Source organism: Sminthopsis crassicaudata, chromosome 2 (genome assembly GCF_048593235.1).
Source record: "Sminthopsis crassicaudata isolate SCR6 chromosome 2, ASM4859323v1, whole genome shotgun sequence".
NCBI classification, from domain to species: domain Eukaryota; kingdom Metazoa; phylum Chordata; class Mammalia; order Dasyuromorphia; family Dasyuridae; genus Sminthopsis; species Sminthopsis crassicaudata.
In genome coordinates, this window is record NC_133618.1 from 661,086,496 (window position 1) to 661,099,231 (window position 12,736).

The following is a 12,736-nucleotide window of genomic DNA, read 5'->3' on the forward strand; positions in this document are numbered from 1 at the left end:
GCCGGGCCCACTAGGCCTTTGCAGCCCAGCCCGGGAGCCCAGCACGAAGCCCTCCCAGCCGCCGTCTCATTGGTGCATGTGGAAGGTGTCGACGTCGGGTCTCCCGCCCGGGGCTGGGTTGAAGGCCGCAGCCTGAGGGAGCCTGGGAAGGCCGGAGGGGCGGGCCCTGAGACTCGATGCTTAGAGAGCGGGCCCCGCCCAGCCGTGCGTCCCCCCCCCCCCCTTCCCCCGCTCCCACCTCCTAGGATGTCGGACAGAAGGGGGCGCCCTCACAACCGGGGGGGGGGGGGGAGGGGGGACCGCGGAGGCGCCGCCCGGAGCGCGGATTACCGGGAGCGTTTCCTCTGCAGAGAAGGACCCTAACAAGGCGCAGAGCGTCATCCTGGCCCGGAACTCCCGCTACTACCTGACGTGCCCCGTGGAGTCGCACCACGCCACGTACTCGTGGCACCACGGGGACAAGAAGGTGCACCGCTGCGAGCCCGGCTGGCAGAGTTCGGACTGCATCCTGTTCATCGAGAAGCTCACGGACGAGCAGTACGGCCTGTACCGCTGCCAGGCCGAGGAGGGCACGTACAGCCGCGTGGCCGTGGAGTGGGAGCTGCGCAAGGAAGCCACGGCCGAGCACCTGCTGATGGGCGGCGCGGCGCGTGCCTCGCTCCTGCCGGGCCTCGCGCTCTCGCTGGCCGCGGCCCTGCTGGCCCACTAAGGACCCCCCGCGGACCCTCTTGGCCCCTCCTCCTTCTCAGGGTGTGGGACTCTGTGGCTTGCTCCTTCCCTCTCTGCCACTTCTGGGGAGATGCCCCCTGCCCCCCCTCCCCGGCGCGCTCCCAACCGCTACGGGCCGAGCCTTGCCTCTGCCCCTGGGGGCATGGGCTGGGGGAGCAGAGAGCTTCTCCCCCACTTTCTTCAGGGGAATGAACATTTCTGAGCCATAGGCCTGCTTGGGAGGCATGGGGTGGGGGAGGGGTTTGGGACTCGGAGGTCCGGGCTTGGATGGAAGGGGGGCGCTTGGTGGGAGGAACCATCGGTGAAGGAGCGAGCACCCGAGGGGGGGCTGACGGACTCGGGGCCTTCTCCCTTTGAGAGCGTTTAAGAGCAGGGCCGAGGGCTCAAGGAGAGCCGTCCTCCGGGGGTCCAAGGGATGGAAAGGGGGCAACACCCACCGAACAGGACGGAGGGGACGGAGCCCTGGGCGGCTGTGGGGGAGCCGAGGGTTCTCCCTCAGGGGTCAAAGGGAAGAGCTTGCCAAAGGTGAATCTTACTTGGAAACTATATTGACTATGCATTGGGTGGGGGTGGGTGAGGGCGGGAGGGCAGCGGCCGGAAGAGGCGGGGCCAGCCGCCCCCACCTCCCTCGGAGCCCCGGCCCGGGCCCGGCCCCTCCGTGCCCTCGCTGCCAGAGCTGGACTCTGCTCCACCTTGCCCCTGCCCGCTCCCGGGCGGCCCCTCTCCCCGGGGAAGGCCCCGGGCAAGCTGGCGCCCCCGGGTGGGTCCCTTCCCCTTTTGTGGGGAAGGGAGGGCCTCTGAAGCTTGCATGTTTATCTAGGGAAGTTTCCTTTCCTCCCGGAAAGAACTTTTATTTGTATTTGTTTAGCTTATTTTAAGTTCCACAACTTCCAACTGCATCCAAATGAAACTTAAACAATGATGGGCTGGGTGGGGGTGGGGGGATTAGGTGACCCAGCCTAGGGCACCTGGGGTTGGAATCATAATCCGGAGAAAGTTTAGTTTAGGGGGGAGGGCGGCGGGAGAGGGGGGGACAGAGGAGGACTGTCTGCGGAGGCCTGGACGACCTGGGGAGGACTTCCGGGAGCCTGACCTCGGGAGCTCGGAAGGTCAGGAGGGAGGTCAGACTCGGGCTAGGGAAGGCGGGACAACGCCGGGGAGACAGTCTCCATCCCCAGGGAGCCGCAGGCCCGACGGGAGAGACCAAGTCAACCAGCTCGGGAGTCCCCCGGAATGGCGGTCATGGGGCAGGTATTCCCCGTGACCTGGGAGTTGAGGAAACTATTTGGGAGGGGAAGGTGGGGGGTGGGGTGGGACGAGAATGAAGGAATAGAACTGGTCCAGATTTCAAGGCGTTCATTCAGAAGGGCTTTGGTCCTCGCGGGTAATGAGGGCCTGGGCCTCGGAGCGGCCTTGGAGTTGAGGGTTGGGGAGGGGGCGTCCCATTTTAACCCCCTCTGTTGTCCCCTCCCCAAGGGCCGGGTTTCCATCCGGGTTCATGCCTTCAGCTCAGGTCATATTATAATTTAGGATAAACTGTGAATCCCAGAAGGAGCTCCCCGGGCTGTGAAGGCGGAGCTCCCCCTCCCCGCGCCCTCGGTCTTCTACCATTTCAGTAGCAAGCCCAGGCCACCTTCTTCTCTGCGCCCTGTGGGCCAGGCCCGGGAATCGGCAGTCTTGGGTCTGCTGTCTCCTCTTGATGCACTTTAATATATTACTAATAAACAAACTATTTATTTACCTGCGTCTGGTCATTGACTGGCAGAACACGGTCAGCAGAGGTGCCAGGGGTGGGGTCTACTTCCAGGTCAGGACCAACCCCACTTAACCTCCCCGCTTCTGGGCCCAAAGGAGTTCTAGACCTGCCATGTTCCAGCCATTACCATGGTTTCTATTGGACAAGTCTCTCTACTTCCTGGGTCTCAGTTTTCTCAGCTCAAATGGGGACGACATTATTTGTCCAACCTATCTACCTACTAAGGAAGGTTTTAGGAGCGAAATAAATAAATGGATCGGTCTCTGTTGAGGGAAAAATCTTAGTTTTAGTGGAAACAACCAGGAAGAACAGGGGCTTCTGGGAAATTTGTATATTTGAGCCTTACATGAATTTCATGCAAAATAACAAACAAATCAGGATTGAGGCCAGAGGTGGGGATTGAGAAGAAGGCTGCTGTTGTCCTTCCCTTTGAGACCTCATCCTCCCCCCAGCCCGGGCTTGCGCTGACCGGCTGTCAGCTACAGAAATGGTCTGATGGATCGGCAGCCGGGAGGGCTCCTCTCTCTCTCCCAACATCCTCACCCGAGAGCAGTGGCCGCCGCCTCTGTCCCTCAGGCCGGGCACTGCAGAATGTGAGGTCCGAGAAAGAATGAGGAATCCCTGCTTCTTTGTGTCTTCCCCTCACCTCCCACTCATCCTTTCCCTTAGGGGCACAAAATGGCCACAGCGGAAACGTAGCAGAAAGGCGTCTCTTCTCTTTGTTCCAAGTCTCTGCTGTCCCATCCAATTGTTTACTATGTACTAAGCCATACAAGACAGACAAAAATGTGTAATTAATAAATGTGAAATGCTGCAAATCATGAAAAAAATCCCGTGTTGAAAACGTTGTGTGTAGCTTCTGTCTCCTGTTGCTCCCGGGGAGTTAACATCAGTCCCCCCTTAACGCCTCTGGTTCTCCTAGAAAGAAGCGGAGGCGTGTAGTCTTTCCTTAGGCTTCACACGGCCGGTAGTGGGCATCGCCATCTGCCAATAACTTTGTGGCGAAACAATCTCGGGTCTCGGTTCTGGAGCATCGTGGGCCAATGACAGAGCTGTCTTAGATCTCGGACTTATTCCTGTCCCATTTCTAAACGCCCTAGGAGTGCTTGTGCTGCTCGCTTTCTTGGATCCACCCCGCAGGGGGGCGGGGATCACTTCCTCCTCTTCATTCCTCACCGAGATCTCTTAGTTCCATCATCACGCAGAGTCTTTTGGGGGCTCCAGCCCAGGCAGAGTCTCCCAATGAGTGATTTCCTCTTTGCTCCAAGCATTGTGGGAACTGACTGAAAAGCCCAAGAGACAGAGTTCCATTTATTAAGCTAGCAAATAATAAACTGATGATCAGTGATTTCTCTTGGACCAACAACCAAAACACGGACTCCTTCCTTAAATCCCTTTGGAAAAGGACGCTCCCGTGAGGTGAAAATCAGCCGCGATTGGTGAACAATCAATAAAGGTACAGACATTTTAATGGGAAGTGGGCTCCACGGCTCCACTGAGCACGTGACGCTGATGTGAAACTCCAGCACAGCCCATCTCCACTAGACGCTCCAGCTGAACGGCGGCATTGGGGGCAAGAACTTCAGGGGTTGAGCCTCATGCTTTCAGGACCAGAATTCACCTAGATAAACTCCTAATGGCGCTGGGGGAGGGGGGTGGGAAAGATAAAACTAAGATTGAGGAAATTGGACTGATTCTTAGTCCTCATTTGGTTAATAATAAAATCGAAAAACAATCCTTTCTCTCCACACGAAGTCTCAGCAACAACATGTCCCTTCATCTTCTCTCATCCGCCTGAAGGAGTTGCCCATTTCTATTTCACCTCGAGGCAATGGGGAGGAGTCTCTGAGCTGGAAGGGAAGCAGCTAGTTCAGCCTGTACCTGAACGGAGCTCTCAGCGTCTCTGATGAGGAGCTCTCCAGCCTCTTCTTGGAAACTTCCAGGAAGAGGGAACTTCTTGCCAACGATCACTTTTGCTCAGTTCTCAATGTCCTTATATCAATCACTAACCTTACACATTTATTCAACCTCCCAAACTCCCCTCCCCCAGTTGGGAGAGTTTATTTCTTATTAAAGGCTAAACAGAATCTAAAAAAATCTAGGTGAAAGAAAAGTTGTTTTGGAATGGTCATGATTTACATGGAGATAGAAGTATTACAAACGTTTTAGGAGGGAGGGAGACAACCAGGACCCTTCATCCGAGTTGACCTTAGGCCCCTAGTAAAAGATATTATTGATAAAAAGGACCCAGTTATCTTAGGTTTTATCATCAGCCATCCCCAGGACCTCAATCCCCACACAATTCAATTCCACTCAACCAGTACTTATTAAGGACTTCATGTATGCAGGAGATACAAAGATAAAGCCATCGAGTGAGAGATCTGTGATTTCTTCTAGAGGAGAACTGATGTGGGATCTCCCCATGGAGGATCTCCCCAGATCACAGCCTCTTTGTGGGCAGCGAGGCGGTGCCGGGACAGGGTGCCTGGGGTCTCCAGGGAAGTTAAAACCAGTTTCCCCCTAAATGCCTCCGATTCTCCTAGAGAGGAAGAGCATAGTCTTTCTTTAGGCTTCACGTGGTAAATGATAGTGTTTCCCAGGTGGACTAGGAAATAATTATGTCTCTTGTCTCAGGTGTGAAGTATCATGGGATGGAGCCTCATCTCCCTGAGTAAATATCCTGCCTCAGATCCCCTGAGCAACCCATTTGGCCCCGTGTGCCTCAGTTTCCTCCTTTGTAGAATGAGCTAAAGAAGGAAATAGCCAATCACTCTAGTGTCTTTGTCATGAAAATCCCAAATAAAGTCAGAAAGAGGCAGACACAACTGAACAATAATAGATAAATCTTTGGACATTGCCTACAGCACATAGAAATTAAGTGACTTGCCCAGTGTTACTTAGTTCCGAGGCGGAATGTGAATCCAAACCCAGAAAGCAATTTGCCTCATCACGCTGCCTCTAAGAGTGGACTGTTTCACAAGATTTTAAGGCTTTCAGAGCATTTTACATATATTATCTCTTTTCAGCCTCATGGCAACTCTGAGGGAAGTATGAGAAGTCAAAGATGTAACTTGGGCAGGGACTGTAGTACTTCATCCAGGGGACTGACATATACCGCTGACTCTAATGTTATTCTATCCAGAAAGGAGGGCAAAAGAAGGGCAGGATATGTTACATTCTGGATGGTCCCAGGAAGAGAAATGATTTAAGTGCTGATTTTCTAAACTGAGTGGCTCCTGTGTACAGTTCCCAGGAAGCCTGGGTCTGAGCAGCTGCCTGGAGAGCAGTCCCCTGGGTACCATCCATCCACCTATGGGGCTAGGATGTTCCTGGAAGGGGATATCCTACTTCGTTCTGCCCAAGAGAGCCTCACTGTGACTCGAGAAAAACATCAAGCGGTCTAAAGAGAGAGCATTTGAGGTCACAGACTCCCTGGGGTCAGCAGCTTGGCTGTAAGACTCAACTATCAAAAAGTATTGTTAAGCTGGTACTGTGTCCCAAATACAGTTGCGCACTGAAGGTGAAAAGGGAAAAAAAAGGAAATAATCCTTACCAGGATGCAGTTCTTTCTATCACTCAGGATGGGGAGAAAGGTAACACGGGTACCATGTAACCCAAGACACGCTGGGAAGTGGTCCCTGGATCAAAGTCAACCCCCCCCTCAAGCATCAGAATACACAGTTATGGCCCCGCTTCAGGGACGGTATCAACCAGACAGAGACATTCAGTTTCACTCAACAAACATGCACTCTGGGCTGGGGAGGAAGGAATGTTGCTTAAAAACTGAGAGGACATGTTCCTCAAATGATGATGTGGAGCTGGTGGGAATGAGGCTGAAGGAGCTATTGAATAACAACATCACAATCTATAAACATCTCAAAACGCTGGAATTAAGCAGCATGCTCTGAGGCAGGGAATTGAGGCTGAAGCCCTCGCTCCTTCATGTTGGTGATCTTGGAAAAGCCATTTCCCCCCCAGGTCTAAGTTTCCTTATTGGGAAAAATGAGAGATTGGACTCCAGAATAGCTAATGTCCAGTTCCAGTGTGCTGTGAGAGGTTCCATAATCCTGCACATATATAGCATTTCCCCTATTACGGGGGAGATCACTGAGGCTCAGGGAGGTATGATTAGTACATGGCCATAGAGCCTCCAGCTTCTAAAACTGTGGATTGTGACCCCAGGTGAGGTCTCATAACTGAATGTGGGTATCATGAGATTATGATTTATAATCAATTTACTGGTTTTATATACCTATTTTCTCTCCCGGGGTCATATAAATATTCCTCTGGCAAGAAGGGGTCTCGAGTAGAAAAAGTTTATGAAGCCCTGACATAGCAGGGCTTTGGAGACAGGGCAAATCTCATATGCAAGTCTAACACTTTATTCATGACACTGTCCTCAAGGACCACGTCCTGGCAAACCACTATGAGAAACCTGGGCGGAAAAAATACTTTGGGGTGGGAGGAAGGAAGCGGCAAAAGGCTCCATGGACAAGGTGGCCCCTGAGCTGGACCTTCAAGGATGGGCAGGAACTGTTCTTTATTTTGTTTTGTTTTCACTATTTATAGACTTGTCTGAGAAAGAAATATGAAATGATGCCGGACCTGGGATGTGCCATTGGGGACCACTGGCCAATGCATTTCCCACATGACCTTCAGATCCTGGGGACGGAAGTGACACCCCAGATTCTTTCTGAATAAAGAAGATTAGAGAAGGGAACAGGCCAGGAGTTGTCACTCTGGTGGGGTTTCTGTGGGAAAAAAGTCAAAACAAAACAAAAAACATTCACTGTCCAGATGGGACGATGAGGGGGAAAAAAAAAAGAATTCACCCGCAGGAAGAAAAAACAAATGTTTCCTTTGGTTTTGCTGAACTTGGAGAAAGGGAGACTTCAAACACATTCTTGGGGTCAATAAGTAGGCTTTGAGGAGCCTGTGGAAGGGAGAGAACAAGATCAGGATTTGTGAGGTTTGGCCCCGATTCCAGCAAAGCTTTGGACTCCCTATGTGATGGATGCTAGAATGGGAGAATCTAGTTTTGAATCATGTTTTTTGCTTTTACCCTCTGTATAATCTTGGGTGAATCATTGAACTACCACAGACCTCAGTTTCCACATCTGTAAAATGGCCTCTAAGCTCCCTAGATATATGATCCTATGATCTTATGACTGTTAAGTAAGTCATTACCTTGAGGGTTCTCTCCAACAGAGTTCTGAGGAGTTTCTATATAGGGATATGGAGCCCCTCTATCTCACTCTCATTGGTGCTTCTATCTAGGAGATGGTGAAGACCATTTCTAGAGCTGGTTGGGTCATGGAGAAGAGTGGCAAGGTGTATGGGAACACAATATTGCCTCCCCCCTGGGAAAAAGAAGGGAGCAGCAGGCAAGGTTCCCCATGTCCTGTAGATTATTTTCCTAGACTTAAATATCTTCTGCCCAATCCAATAATCTTTTCTGCAGCATTCCTGTCTCCCAAAGGGGCTCATTCCATTGTTGAATGGGTTTAATTATTAGGAAATGCTTCCCTGACGGAAACGTCTCCTTAGAACTTGTCCTGATTGTTAAAGTTCTGCTGTCTGGAGCTGCATAGAACACACCAGCCTTCTGCTCCACAGGCGATATCTACCCCTCCTAAATGTCTTCCATCACTTCAGCATACCCGTTTCTTCAGCTGTTCTTCATGTCGCCTAGTTTTCTAGGTAGTCCCTGGAAAGGTCCCTTAAAGCCCCTCTTTGAATGGAGTCTCCAGAATGAGATACAATATTTCAAATGATCAGGAATGGAGGATGTTTTCTATAGGATTATGGGATAGAATTGGAAAGGCCCTTAAAGGGTCATTTAATAGACCAGGAGATAGCTGTATGGCTGGAAGAGCCCTTCTTGTCCAATTCCTCCTTAGAGAGACAAGGAATCTTAGACTCAGACATGTTGATGACCTGATCAAGGACGCAGCAGTAGTAAGTGGCAGAACGAGCATTTGAACCCTGATTATCCCACATCCTGTATTCTGAACCACGGCCCGAGAAGGGAATCCCAGCCTGGGATTGAGAGACACACCATGAGATTATTGAACAATTTCAGGAATTTGTGAACTTGGATGGGGAAAAAAAAAGTTCTCTTTTCACTAACCCAGCATTTAGCACGCAGTAGATGCTTAATAAATGCTTCTTCCTGTTGTTGACTGACCTATAACTGAAATTTTGTGTTTTCTTCCATTATGAATGTAAGCAATAAGCGTTCTTCTGAGATTAGCTTCCCCCAATGGCCCAAAAAGCTGATGATGCATCAAGAACTCAGACTCACGTTCTGGAGAGGAGCAAATGTATGTGTGTGTGTGTGGGGGGCTCCCGGAGCATGAGCTCCTCATTTGGCAGATTTGTTTTGTGGGAATGATTAATTACTTAATACTGTTGTGTTATGTTTGAGTTTCTGTCTTTTCTCTTCCAAAGTAAATAAATTCTAGAATTTACTAGGGAAATCCTAGAACATGAAGGCACCGATGAGGAAGCAGTGGGAGGAGGTCTGGGTTCAAATATGAGGATATTTATTCCTCATGGACTTTTGAGGAAGTCGCTTGTCCTCTGAGGCTTTATCTTTGGTTTCTATAAAACAAGTGGGTTGGGACTAGAAGGTCTTGGCTGTTTACTCTAGCCCTAGACGGGAAGATGAAGAAGTGGGCAGGGACAAGTTGGTGGCTCAGCAGATAGAGCACCTGCCCTGCAGTTAGGAGGACCTGGATTCAGATGTGACCTCAGGCTATTTTTTTAGCTGTGTAACCCTGAGTAAGTCACTTAACCCCCATTGCATCCAAAAAAAAAAAAAAAAGAAGGAAGTGGATAGGGGACAGCAGCAGCATCAGGAAGCAGAAGACAGGTACAGGTGATCTCTCAGACAGCCAAAGGGTCATGGACTCTTACCCCAGCTGACTCAGTGATGAGAAGCAGCAAACAGTGAAGGCCCTGGGCAGAAGCGGAAGGCCCCCAGATCTTCTGTGGGAGGGAGAGCTAGTGCACTGGAAAGTTCATGGGTCTCAGCCAGGAGCAGGGCCCAGGCGGGCTCCATTATGGATCTCCAGTTCTCAGAGTCCACTGGGCCCTCTCTTCCCCTTCCCTTTCTGAGACCACAAGTATTGAGCAAGTGTTTGCTGATGAAGTAAACAGGGTCATTTGCTTGATTATAAAAACAAGGCAATTAGTTATTAGTAGGTGGAGAATGTGGGTGAGGTAAGACCACACCAGAAGGGATATTACAAAAGACCTCACATCTTCAGTGTCCAGAAAGCAGGGTTCTCAGCCTGCTGCAGACTGTCACCCCCTCTGCTTCTTGAATCTTCCCTTTTCTAAGGCTCCTCGGTTAGCCAACCTTGGGGGCAAGGAGGAGCTCTCCTACTTAATGGGGATCACGATGTCCCCTCTCCATGATGGAGTCAACCTTTCCAAACCTTGAGTGGGATTAAAGTGAAATAGAGAGCAACTAAGTGGGACAATGACTGGGCTTGGCCAAGTCAGGAAGACTGCCTCCTCAGACACCTCCTAGCTGTGATCTTGGGCTTACTTAACCTGTCTGCCTCAGTTTCCTCATCTGTAGAATGAGCTGGAGAAAGGAATGGCAAACCACTTCACTATTTTTTGCCAAGAAAACCCCAAAACTGGGTCATGAAGAGTCAGACACAATGAAAAAAAATCAAACAATAAAAAAGTTGAGTAGTAAGAAATTGGGCTCGATGTGGGAAACCACATAATGTTTTCTGAGACTGGTTCTGCCAAAGTTCATCTTTTTATGATTTTTTTTTTTAAACAAAAACATTGAAAATTTTAGATTAAAATTATCTTCATTTCTGAATATATTCCTTCTTTTACTAATCACAGAATGATCTCTTATCACCAAGAATAAAAAAATAAAACATTTTCAGGTAGCTAGATGGCACAATGGATAGAAAGAGTACTGGAAGAGAAAGTTAAGAAGTTCTGGGCTAAAATACTGCCTCAGACATTTACTAGCTGTCTGACTCTGAGAAAGTCACTTGTTTTCAGTTTCCTTATCTGGAAAATGGGGATAAAAATAGCATTTATCTCACAGAGTTGTTTTAAGTATCAAAGGAGAGAATATTTGTAAAATGTTTTAATTTGTATAATTTAATTTATTATAATTTGCTTGAATATTTGTAAGTTATAAGCATTAAAGCACAATATAAATACTTACTCTTGTTAAAATGACAAAAATGTAATTTCGTAATGATGCAATAGGAACTGTGTCTCCCTGATTTTTGGTGTGTGGGGTGGACTTGGGTTGGAAAAACCCTAAATCTCAACCCCTCTTGACCTTTGGGAGCATCCCCACCCTTCTACTTGATTCCCAAGGGAAACTCCCACAATAATCTCCACCTACAATTCATTTGGAGATCTTGACCTGGGGCATAATTATCATTCCATTAATATTTTTTTGCGGAGGCAATGGAGGTTAGGTTACTTGCCACACAGCTAGGAAGTGTGAAGTGTTAAGTGTCTGAAGCCAGATTTGAACTCAGGTGGCTGGTGCTCTATCCACTGCACCACCCAGTTGCCCCCTACCATTCATTATTGATCAGTCCCTCAATTCATCTGGAGTTTGCTTCCTAGCCCTACTATAGAAACCTAAATATAATCAAGGCTGTGCACCCAAACCTTTGCTAATTCCTATCAGGAAGCAGCCCACTGGAACTTCTCAGTATAATAAACCCATTTCTTTGCCTCCAGACCAGGGAGACCCCATGGCTGTTAGGGTATTTCTCACCCTCAACAATAACACTGATCCATTCGTGAATCAAGTCTGATAGTATATGCAGTACTTAACTCCCATAGTCCTCCACCTCTCTGAAGAAGGAAGGGTTTCCTCATCTCTTCTTCAAGGACAAAGTCATTGTTATTACACAGTGTTTAATTTTGTTTTACTGTCCTTTCTATTGCCATTGTTGTAGTCCTTGTGCAAGTTGTTTCCTTGGCTCTGCTTATTTTACCTGTACCTGTTCCTATAGATCCTTCCATGATTCTCAGCTTTATATTCACTGTTTCTTATGACATAGCCATTTTCTATTATATTCACGTGCCAGTCTGTTACGCCATCCCCCAATGGGGGATAGAGACCATCTTTTTAATGTCTAGATCTTCCAGTGATATTATTTGTCTGTGGATTAAGAAATACTATGATCTCAAGAGAAATATAATAGCAAGTGACCCAAAGGACTGCTCCTCCGTACAAAACCAATTAGATTTGAAAGACTCATGGCAGGTGGAAGCCAGCTTCAGTGTATTACCAATGAAGACGCTAATGCAGTAAGTGGTTTGAAGGACACGTTCAAGGACATGTCTGACAGGAATACATTGGTAATAGTTTGCACTTACGGTTTGGTTTGCGTTAAGTCTTGCAAAGTGTCTTACAAATGTTATTTCATTTAATCCTCACAACAGCTTAGTGAGGAAGGTGCTATTATTATCTCCATTTTATAGAGGAAGAAACAGGCCTAGAGAGATTAAGCAACTTCCCTTACATAGATAACTTGTGTCATTGAATCTGTGATCTCATCAATCTGGGCACTCTCTCCATTAGTAGAGATTACAACTCAGCTTTGCTGTCTTGATCATGCCCTCCGAAAAGTCTTACAGGGAGGGCTCACCCAACATGGCAACCAGTCCTTCCTCTAGATCTTCTGATATAGTGAAAAAATACATACCCACACACATTAGTATATATAGTGATAATGATGATGGAGCCTATGAACTATCTAATCATTGTTGTTTCTGGATGGTTGAGCCACGCTTTTCCCCCTCAAATATTTTTCAAAGAAAGAAAACATCCATTATCACCACAACAAAAGAATTATAGGATTTAGTGAAAAAGGACAACTACAGCCATCTAACTGAAAGAAATCTTCATTCTAACTTGGCCAATAAGTGGTCACTCGTCCTGTGCTTGACAACTTCCATATACAAACTATGACCCTGTTTTTCCCCGCTTTCTGAATGATCCTATTCCACTTGAGTCCAGTTCTAAGTATTGGAATGTTTCTAATAAAGGGTCAGAGAAGAATGTAATCTGTACCAGGAAGTTGGAGAATACAAGAATGGAACCCAGAGGAGAAGAGGAAAAGCGGCCACTGAAAACTTGGAACTTGGAAAGAAGTTTGAGATTTTTCCCAAAGAAGAAGGTGGTTGACACTTGGAGGAGAAGGAAGCAGCAGCTTGTCTTTCAGGCAATGATGCAATTGGAATCTT

The 12,736-nt window shown here is 48.2% G+C and overlaps 1 protein-coding gene across 1 annotated transcript in view; it reads left to right on the top strand.

The window, feature by feature from the left end:
- The window catches only part of SEMA7A (semaphorin 7A (JohnMiltonHagen blood group)), a 62,853-nt gene extending 59,524 nt beyond the window's left edge, over positions 1 to 3,329 (top strand). Inside the window, exon 14 of the mRNA XM_074297008.1 lies at positions 351 to 3,329. Within this exon, the coding sequence (XP_074153109.1) occupies positions 351 to 709 (359 nt within the window). The 3' untranslated portion in view covers positions 710 to 3,329. The remainder of the gene's footprint in view (positions 1 to 350) is intronic.
- Positions 3,330 to 12,736: the final 9,407 nt, after the last annotated feature.